The sequence below is a fragment of the Lithobates pipiens genome, unplaced genomic scaffold (genome assembly GCF_037356315.1).
Source record: "Lithobates pipiens isolate NorthernLeopardFrog02 unplaced genomic scaffold, aLitPip1_a1.2 Scaffold_1, whole genome shotgun sequence".
NCBI lineage: Eukaryota > Metazoa > Chordata > Amphibia > Anura > Ranidae > Lithobates > Lithobates pipiens.
The window spans coordinates 68,849,200-68,858,908 of NW_027507685.1; the positions used below are offsets into that span (position 1 = coordinate 68,849,200).

The 9,709-nt window shown below is 43.4% G+C and overlaps 1 protein-coding gene across 1 annotated transcript in view; it reads left to right on the forward strand.

The window, feature by feature from the left end:
* The window catches only part of CLASRP (CLK4 associating serine/arginine rich protein), a 77,857-nt gene extending 68,825 nt beyond the window's left edge, over window positions 1-9,032 (forward strand). The window contains exons 20-21 of the mRNA XM_077454062.1: window positions 1,570-1,594; window positions 4,629-9,032. Of these exons, the coding sequence (XP_077310188.1) occupies window positions 1,570-1,594; window positions 4,629-4,671 (68 nt within the window). The 3' untranslated portion in view covers window positions 4,672-9,032. The remainder of the gene's footprint in view (window positions 1-1,569; window positions 1,595-4,628) is intronic.
* Window positions 9,033-9,709: the final 677 nt, after the last annotated feature.

Genomic DNA, 9,709 nt, shown 5'->3' on the forward strand with positions numbered 1-9,709 from the left:
CCTTTAATAGGGTGGGGAGCCGGTATCCGCCTTATGTGAATGAGTATGGGGTACAATGTACCCCTACCCATTCACCTGTGAAAAAAAATGTAAAAAAAACACAACACAAGGGTTAAAATGGTATATTGCACGTCTTCGGGGGTCTTCTCGCCGGACTAATTCACTATCTTCTGCTCTTTTGCTAGCTCTTTCACTAGTGGAGGAGTCCGGCTTTCTTCTTCGCCGCCACCCTCTTCATCCGACTTCGGGGGTCTTGTCTCCCTCTTCGGTTCTTCTTGCTGGGCCTCCGTGTGCCGCCTTCTAGCTCTTTTACAAGCGGTGGCCCGGTCTTCTGTCGCCGCTGTCTTCTGGCCTTCTGTTCTTCTCTTCTTCTCTTCTTGAGCTGTTGCCTCATCGCTGTCTCTGGCCACAATGACAGGCACACGGCGTGCGGCGACTTATATAGGGACATCGCCGGATGATGTCCCCACCCATTATGACGTCACAGTCCCAGAGGATGCTGTGACATAATGGGCGGGGACATCATCCGGCGATGTCCCTATATAAGTCGTCGCATGCCGCGTTCCTGTCATTGTGGCCAGAGACAGCGACGAGGCAACAGCTCAAGAAAAGAACAGAAGGCCAGAAGACCAGGCCACCGCTTCTAAAAGCTAGGAGGCGCGGAGGCCCGGCAAGAAGAACCGAAGAGGGGACAAGACCCCTGAAGTCTGAAAAGGGCGGCGGCGACTAAGAAGAAAGCTGGGCTCCTCTGCTAGTAAGAGCTAGCAAAAGAGCAGAAGATAGTGGAGGAGTCCGGCGAGAAGACCCCCGGAGCTGTGCAATAAACTATTTTAACCCTTGTGTGTTGTGTTTTTTTTTTTTTTTTTTTACTTTTTTTTTTCACAGGTGAATGGGTAGGGGTACATTGTACCCCATACTCATTCACCTAGGGTAGGGGGGTCGGGATACGGGGGCCCCCTTATTAAAGGGGGGCTCACGGTTTCCGATAAAGCCCCCCACCCGCAGACTCCGACAACCAACGGCCAGGGTTGTCAGGAAGAGGCCCTTGTCTTCATAAACATGGGGAGAAGATGCTTTGGGGTGGGGTGGCCGCGCAGCACCCTCCCATGTTGAGGGCACACGGCTTGGTACGGCTCAGGAGGGTCGCTCCCTCACCCCCACCCCCTTTCCTGACCAGTCAAGCCGCATGCTCGGATAAGGGTCTGATATGGACCTGGGGGGGACCCCCACGCCGCTGTTTTTCCGGCGTAGGGCTTCCCCCCTTAACTCCATACCAGGTGACTGGGCCAGCGGCTCCTCCTTCGCTGGTCCCGGCTACCTGGAGCCACGGTCAAAATGAGTGGACTTTTCTCCATGCGGCAAAAACAATTGCTAACAGAGTGTGTGCATGGACACCTAGGATAACATGCTGAAGCGTTTGTGGAAAAAAACATCTGAAGCCAAAAAACAGCAGCTGTAGAAACGTCCAGTGTGCATGAGGCCTTACGGTGTATTTCTCTAAGTATTTTGATACATTTCATGCCATTATTTAGTTGCCATATCACAGCACAGACCTCTTTCTTTATGCAGGTCGGGAGCACAGCTCTTCAAAAAGGTGAGATATCTAAACTTTCAGGTTGTGTGATTTTTGTGTAGTAAAGTAGAGCAGATGTCAAATAATTGTGAACAGTGAAAATACTAAGGAGTAAGCTTTCTTTTTGATTTGTTATTCTGCTATTTTATTCCTTGTAATCTGACATTTAACATTGCAGCCTGTATTTTAATTTTGAGCACATTAACCCCTTGTTGCCTAGCACACGGTGTACGATGGCACGGCTGGGCAAATGGGCGTACAGGTATGTCCCCTTTAAATCGCAGCATTGTGGCCGTGTGCCTGCCCGCCGTTTACTCCGTAGCCATGGACTCTGTCTGTCAGGGGCCTGCGATCGTGTCACTGAGTGGCAGAATGGAGAGATGCCTATGTAAACAAGGCATTTCCCTGTTCTGCCTAGCAACATGAGAGGTCTACTTCGCCCTGCCATTGGGAGCAGTGATCTCTGTCATGTTCTAGTGAGACCATCTCACCCACAGAATCACTCCCTAGGACACACTTAACCCCTTGATTGCCCCCTAGTGTTTAGCCCCTTACCTGCCAGTGTCATTTGCACAGTAATCAGTGCATTTTTATACCACTGATTGCTGTATAAATGACAGTGGTCCCAAAAGGGTGTCAAGTGTCCACCATAATGTCAGTCACGATAAAAATCAGATCCCTGCCATTACTAATAAATTTTTTTTTATAAAAATGCCATAAATCTAGCCCCTATTTTGTAGACGCTATAACTTTTGCGCAAACCAATCGATATCGGCTTATTGCGTTTTTTTTTTTTTGTTTATAGCACAAAAATAAAAACCGCAGCTGGGATCAAATACCACCAAAAGAAAGCGCTATTTGTGGGAAAGAGGGACATCAGTTTTGTTTGGGTACAACATCGCACAACCTCGCAATTGTCAGTTTAAGTGGCGCAGTGCCGTATTGCAAAAAGTTCCTCTGGTCAGGAAGGGGGTAAATCCTTCCGGGGCTGAAGTGGTTTAAACTTTTTGTAATTTAGACAGTGCATCCGGAATGAATTAACAGCGCTTCGCTATTTCCACATTGTTGCATTACTGTCTTATTCCAAAATGGATTCAATTCTATATTTTCCTCAAAATTCTACAAACAATACCCCATAATGACAATGTGAAGTTTTCAATTGAAATTTTTGCAAATGTATTAAAAAAAATAAAATAAAAATCACATATATGCAAGTATTCGCAGCCTTTGCCAGGACACTCAAAATTGAGCTCAGATGCCTGTTTCCACTAATCATCCTTGAGATGTTTCTACAACTTGATTGTAGACCACCTGTGATGAATTCAGTTGATTGGACATGATTTGGAAAGGCACACACCTGTCTTTATAAGGTCCCACAGGTAACTGTGCATGTCTGAGCACAAACAAGCCATCAAGTCCATGGAATTGTCTGTAGACCACTGGGACAGGACTGTATCAAGGTACAGAAAAATTTCTGCAGCATTGAAGGTCCCAATGAGCACAGTGGCCTCCATCATCCATAAATGGAATAAGAGTGGAACCACCAGAACATTTCCTAGAGCGTGGCGCCCAGCCAAACTGAGCAATCGGGGGAGAAAGGCCTTAGTCAGGGAAGTGACTTTTTGGAGAGAGGAGAACCTTCCAAAAGAACAACCATCTCTGCAGCACTCCACCAATCAGGCCTGTATGGTACAGTGGCCAGGCGGAAGCCACTACTCAGTAAATGGCACATGACAGCTCGCCTCGAGGTTGCCAAATGGCACCTGAAGGAGATTCAGACCATGAGAAACAAAATTCTTCTGTCTGATGAAAGAAAGATTGATCTCTTTGGCCTGAATGGCAAGTGTCATGTCTGGCGGAAACCAGCCATCACTCCTCACCTGGCCAATGCCTTCCCTACAGTGAAGCATGGTGGTGGCAGCATCATACTTTGGTGATGTTTTTCAGCAGCAGGAACTAGGAGACTAGTCAGGAGGATTGAGGGAAAGATGAATGCAGCAATGTACAGACACATCCTTGATGAAAACCTGCTCCAGAGTTCTCTGGACCTCAGACTGGGGCAAAGGTTCATCTTCCAACAGGACAGCATCCCTATGCACACAGCCAAGATAAAGGAGTGGCTATGGGAAAACTCTGTGAATTTTCCTTGAGTGGCCCAGACTTGAGCCTGATTCAACATCTCTGGAAAGATCGGAAAAAATCTGTGCACCAACACTCCCATGCAACCTGATGGAGCTTGAGAGGTCCTGCAAAGAAGAATGGGAGAAATTGTCCAAAAATAGGTGTGCCAAGCTTGTAGCATCATAGTCCAATACTTTGGGCCTGTAATTGGTGCCAAAGATGCTTCAAAAAAGTATATTATTGTATATGAATACTTATCTACACGTGTTTTTTTTGTTTTTGTTTGCAAAGACTTCACACAAACATCTTTCACATTGTCATTATGGGGTATTGTTTGTAGAATGTTGAGGATAATAATGAATTTAAGCAATTTTGGAATTAGGCTGTAACATAACAAAATGTGGAAAAAGTGAAGCACTGTAACTACTTTAGATGCACACTGCACCTAAAGAAACCCTGTCCTCTTGCCTCTTAGGAAAAATGACAGGCTCTCTTAACAGAACCCCATAACCTAGTATCCTTCACAGCAGCCCCTTGCGTTTTTCACAACTAGGGTCCCTTTTAATACCATACAAGTATGTATGTTGTCTTATTGGCAGGTGATTAACTGTTTAGAATGCATACGCATTAAGTAGCCATTTCTTTTGAGAAAGTAAAAGTTTACATATTTTTAAAAATAAAACTGATGGGAGTTGCCACCAAGAAGCTGATCTATTTGCCTCCAATCAGCCTGTGACCAAGGCTTTTAGAAACAGACCAGTTTAGAGCAAGGATGCAGTATTTGTGTGTGTGTGTGTGTGTGTGTGTGTGTGTAGTATTTGTGTATAGGCTCTTAATTAAGGAGAAAATTATTTTAGCTTTAGTTCTTGCTAAAAAAGTGTGCCCGTATTTTCAATGCTTTTCTTTCCTGAAAAAAAACCCTTTTCTATAACAGGAGGTCCCGTTCGAGATCCAGGAGCCCTCATCACCGTCATTGATCCTCCCTGTTTTTTGGTGACTTTTTTTTTTTTTCCTTTCTTTTTGTACTATGTTGTCACATAAGGTAAATGTGACTTTTTGATCATGTTGGTACATTCCATTGGGGCAGAAGGTATGGAAGCCACCAGAATTTGCTCACACAAGGTGGAAGTCGTTTATTTTGGGCAAATTAACCATTGATGTTGATCAGAACGCACTTCAATACTGTTTGCATCAATGTTGCCAACAAAATGAGCAAGGTTATCAACTTTGTGAATCTATGTTGAAATGACCACTGTTTGAATAAATTGTCTGTCTTCCTTTTTGAAGTCCCAGTGCAGTGGGTATCCTAATAACTGATGGAGTTGTCCATATCAACTACCCTCTTCTTTCTGTGTTTTTCTAGGAAATAAGAAACGGAGGAAGTTATTAGTTTCTAATAACTGCACAGATAGTTTTTCCTTTTTCACTCTTTCAGTAATGTCCAGCTTTGTTCCAGATGCATACAAAATGGGTGCTACCTAAGATATCCATCTGCCTATATAGACTTGATCACTAATGCAAAGGTTGGGCAAGTGGATCTTTATCTTTGCTTGTGGTCAGATTTATATATTGGCAGTTTGGTGCTTAAGCTCATCAGCTCTGTACAGTGTATGTAATCCAGCACATTTAATCTTCGTACAATCTCTTGATCCTGTTTTTGTCAGTAGCGTTTCTTTGTCAGATAGTCAAGCGCAAAACTAACATGCTGTCTTAATCGCTCAAAGTATAGGTACATGGTCATTATTTTGCATTTTGAAAATCTTAACTTTTTTCAAGAAAAAGCATAAGAGGCCTAATTTATTATCTGTTCTCCAGACAGTGGATTCTTATGTTACTAAATGCAGAGTTGCAATGCAAAGCTCTTGTCCGGTTAGTCAGTCCTTGGTTATTCTGTTCAGCCATTTTTGGGATCAGGTCACCCCTGCCAGAAAACTCAGCTTGGTGCTTGACATCCATTGCAGCAGCAAAACTTGATCAAGAATGCAACCCCAGCATGATGATGTGAGAGAGTAGTGCTTTGAAAAGCCTTATTTAGCAAGGTACCCCATCACCACATACACCTTTATATTCGCCTGAAGTTCAGGTTTAAACCCAATTGTTTCATATTAATGAAATTAGGCAAACTGAGGGAGGATGCATAAAAATATACCTTTTTAAATGTCTTAATTTTCCTTGATTTTTATGTACACACCAGTACAAAATCGAGGATTTCTGCAGGGGGTGTGTTGGGCTGCAATTGACTTTTGTACATAAACTGAGAGCTGTCTTTATCGTCGGCCTTCTCACAGATCCTGAGTTTTGAGCTAGCTTTGGAGCCAATTAACTGAACAATTGTAAGGCATTTTAGGACATATGCTTACCAGCACCCCTAGTTTATATATTATAAATCAGGGCAACCTCTGCTTTTGTATCAGAGGACTACTCTACCTGCTCATTAATACTTTCTTTGAAAACCAGGCTGATTTTAAATCCACTGCCGGTATCTAGATGAAATAGCCTTCCCACTGGCTAATTTCATTGGTTTGTAACCAACAAAATGACCACACTAAGTTTCCAAGGCCCATGTGGATTTGCCACAGGTAAACCAAATAAACTACACGTGTAGTTCAGCTGGCCTCATCCAGGGAGCTGGACTTTTTGGCTGGCCATGAACAAAGGGACATTTGATGGCGAACCCGACTTTGCAGATAGCATATTGATGAACAATTATAGCTCTCCCTAACACAGGTAATGGACCTGCTTTGGTTGTGCTGGTGTGGAAATGATTATGCACATGCTCTCCATGTAAAAAGCCAGCTATGTTATTAACCAGGAATGGGGAGTGCAAGTTTGAAAATTGGCACTGTAGACCTTAGGAACAGCTGCCTAGAGCGAGCATAAAGCCACACATAGCTGTGTGCAGCCAGCAGACCACCTGCAAAGGTGTCTCCACAGGGATTCTCCTGATCTGGAGGTCCAGTTTGACACTACCAAAGAACCGTGGAAAGACATTGATTGGCTAGTCCAGAGTCCAGTGCAGAAGGTGCAGCTGTTGGAAGCTCGGGAATCTTCTGGCAGGGACTGCATCCGTTCTGGTTTTTTTTTTTTGCACAGCTTGAGGGCATTCATTTTGTAATGGGCCTTACACAACTACTCTACACCAGTGGTTCTCAACCCTGTCCTCAAGTACCCCCAAAAAAGCCATGTTTTTGGAATTTCTTAGATTAAACAACTGTCCAAAATACCAAGCCATTGACTCTGATTTAAAGCACCTGTTAAGATGAAGGAAAACCTGCAAACATGGCCTGTTGGCAGTGGTATTTAAGGACAGGGTTGAGAACCACTGCTCTGCACAACAAACCTTTATTGCAGTGTTTTAACTTTACACCTCAAGTAGCCCCAACAGGCCATGTTTTGGGAAATTTTGTTAAAGCGGAGCTCCACCCTAAAGTGAAGCTTCCGCTCATTGGAACCCTCCCCCCCTCCGGCGCCACAATTGGCACCTTTTAGGGGGGAGGGGGGTGCAGGTACCTGTACAGTAAAGGTATCTGCACCCACTTCTGGCATAGATATCTGCAGAAGCCCCTTTCCGAAGGTCCCCCGCTGTCTGCTGGGAAACACGAATCCCAGAGACAGCGCGGACCATCCTTATTGCGCAGTGCGACTCGCGCATGCGCAGTAGGGAACCGGGAAATGAACCCGCAAGGCTCCACTTCCGGATTCCCATACCCAAGATGGCGGCGGCAGCACCCGAGAGGCGATCGAGAGATCGGCTTCAGGTGCCGACATCGCGGGTGTGCTGGGCGGGTAAGTGTCATTATTTTAAAAGTCAGCAGCTGCAGTAATTGTGTAGCTGCTGGCTTTTAAATAATAAAAAAAAAAAAAAACGGCGGACTCCCGCTTTAAATAGCTATCATAAATGGCACACCATTAACGTTAATTTAAAGGAGAATTTCACCCTTTGACAAAAAATACATGCACATTTTTCTGCAGGTAAAAAAAGTGCATTTCTTTTTTGTCTCACAGCGCCATGGTAGTTGATTGAAAACTATGAGCCGACAACCACAAAGGCTGCTGGACCTTGTAGTTTCTCCATTTAGAGGACTGTGAATGGGTGATGCTGCCCAGTGGGCGGCGCCCCATGCGGCCATGACGTTTTTTTTATTTTTTTTTTATTTATGGCAGTAGGCAAAGGGAGAAGATTTCCGGTTTGCTGTCACTTGGGGGGTGGGGGGTGGTGGTGATTACATGTTACACCCTTAGCAATTATGGGTGCAACATGTTATGAAAGGTCAACTTATCCTTTTAAAGTGCCTGTGCAAGGTGAAGGAAATCCTGGAAAACATGACCTGTTTGGAAACCACTGCTTAAATGCATCCCAATGTACAAATATGAAAATACATGCACTCTGTTGCCTAGAATGGGAAGGACTTGTAATGAGCAACTTTGTCAATCAAGCATTCGCTCTCATGCACACAGTAATTGTGAATGAGTCCTTGGTGCATAGCCTCCTATGAGCAGGGTCTATGCTCCAGATGTTTGCTGTGCCCTCCAGTAAAGTTTGTCCCCAAAATTTGTGTAGCCTAAACCTTTTAAGTTCTCTCTTGCTTTTCTAATTTCCTCTAGACAAACAGAGGAATTTGTTTGTAGTGGGTTTTTATTTAGGGAGGCCACCTATGTATTGTAGAGGCCAGTGTAAAATGAACTATGATTTTAAGAGCTTTTTTGTTCTATGAATGTATGAATATTTTTTTTTTTTTTCCTGAGCTCAGTGACTAGATTGCTGTGATTTTCATGAATTCTGAATGTAAAGGGCTTTGTGCACATTTTAGACCATGGTTTTTATGTTCCTATATTTAGGGTGCAACCTGAAGCATGGTCGCACACTTCCTCCCCCTCGCCCCACCACTTTCCTGAATCACGGGCCGCTTCTCCCTGCAGAAGCACATAGTCATCCAATGTTTGATAAACAATACTACAAGTCCCATCAAAACTCCCATGCTGGTGATCACTCCTCACTGACCACTGTAATTGCCTGGTGCTTCCGCCAGCCAGGTCTGCACCTCCATATGGACCTAATCCTGATAATTTGCAGTAGCCCTGAGCATTGCACTTGTGACGACGCACTGATCAGTTGCAATGCTATACAGGCCTGTATGTGAGAATTTAATAAATGCACATTTTTAGTTCTATTAATGTGAATGCATTTAATATATTTTTGCAAAATGTAAAATCAGATGGTCCGTCTGTTGCTCAAATGTGTCTGTGACTGGCCAGAGAGAGTTGTATATTGTACAATATTGATATTGTTACCCGTATTTTGCTGTTTATGTAAATAAAATTTGTTTTCTAACAAAGATTTTGTTTTGTGTTGCGTTTTTTTTTTTTTTTTTACCATACAAGCTTCTTGTTTGAAAATTTTAAAATGTCTCGTTTAGGAGAACATGTACAGAGAAAATGGGTGTTTTTTTTTTTTTTTTTTTTAGTTTCCTACAACAGTTGCATTCAATGCATACCTTGAAAGATAACTGTTGGTTAACAATATGATTGTTTGCTTTTCACAGAATTGTCAAGCCATCAAATGGCTGATGTCATAGCTGATCATGTGCAGCACCACAGCAGCTGAAGATCAAATGGAGGCTAAGTTGTCACCGTCCTTGGCTGTAAAGGCTAGGGAGGGTTTAGTTGCACTTTTGTTTCTAAACTGATCTATTATTGGCTTTAGAACTATTCTGTGCGACGCAGAATGCCTTTTTTTTCGAATAAATTAATAGCATTAATAAACACTGGTCCATTTTACATAGTAGTTAGCCTTCAGTTCCTAAATTCTGTAAACCCCTCCAACCTACATACTGACGGGGTGGGACTATCCATGATAAACTACTGAAATCTGACCAATATTCTGCACCAATCTCACGAGTGACATTTTTAGGTCCCAAAAATAAGGGTTCATTTCCATGCCTCTGTTGCATACAGTGCACAAGTATAATCAGAGGAAAATGCTTTTCTCATCCCCAAAAATGTTATGATATACAG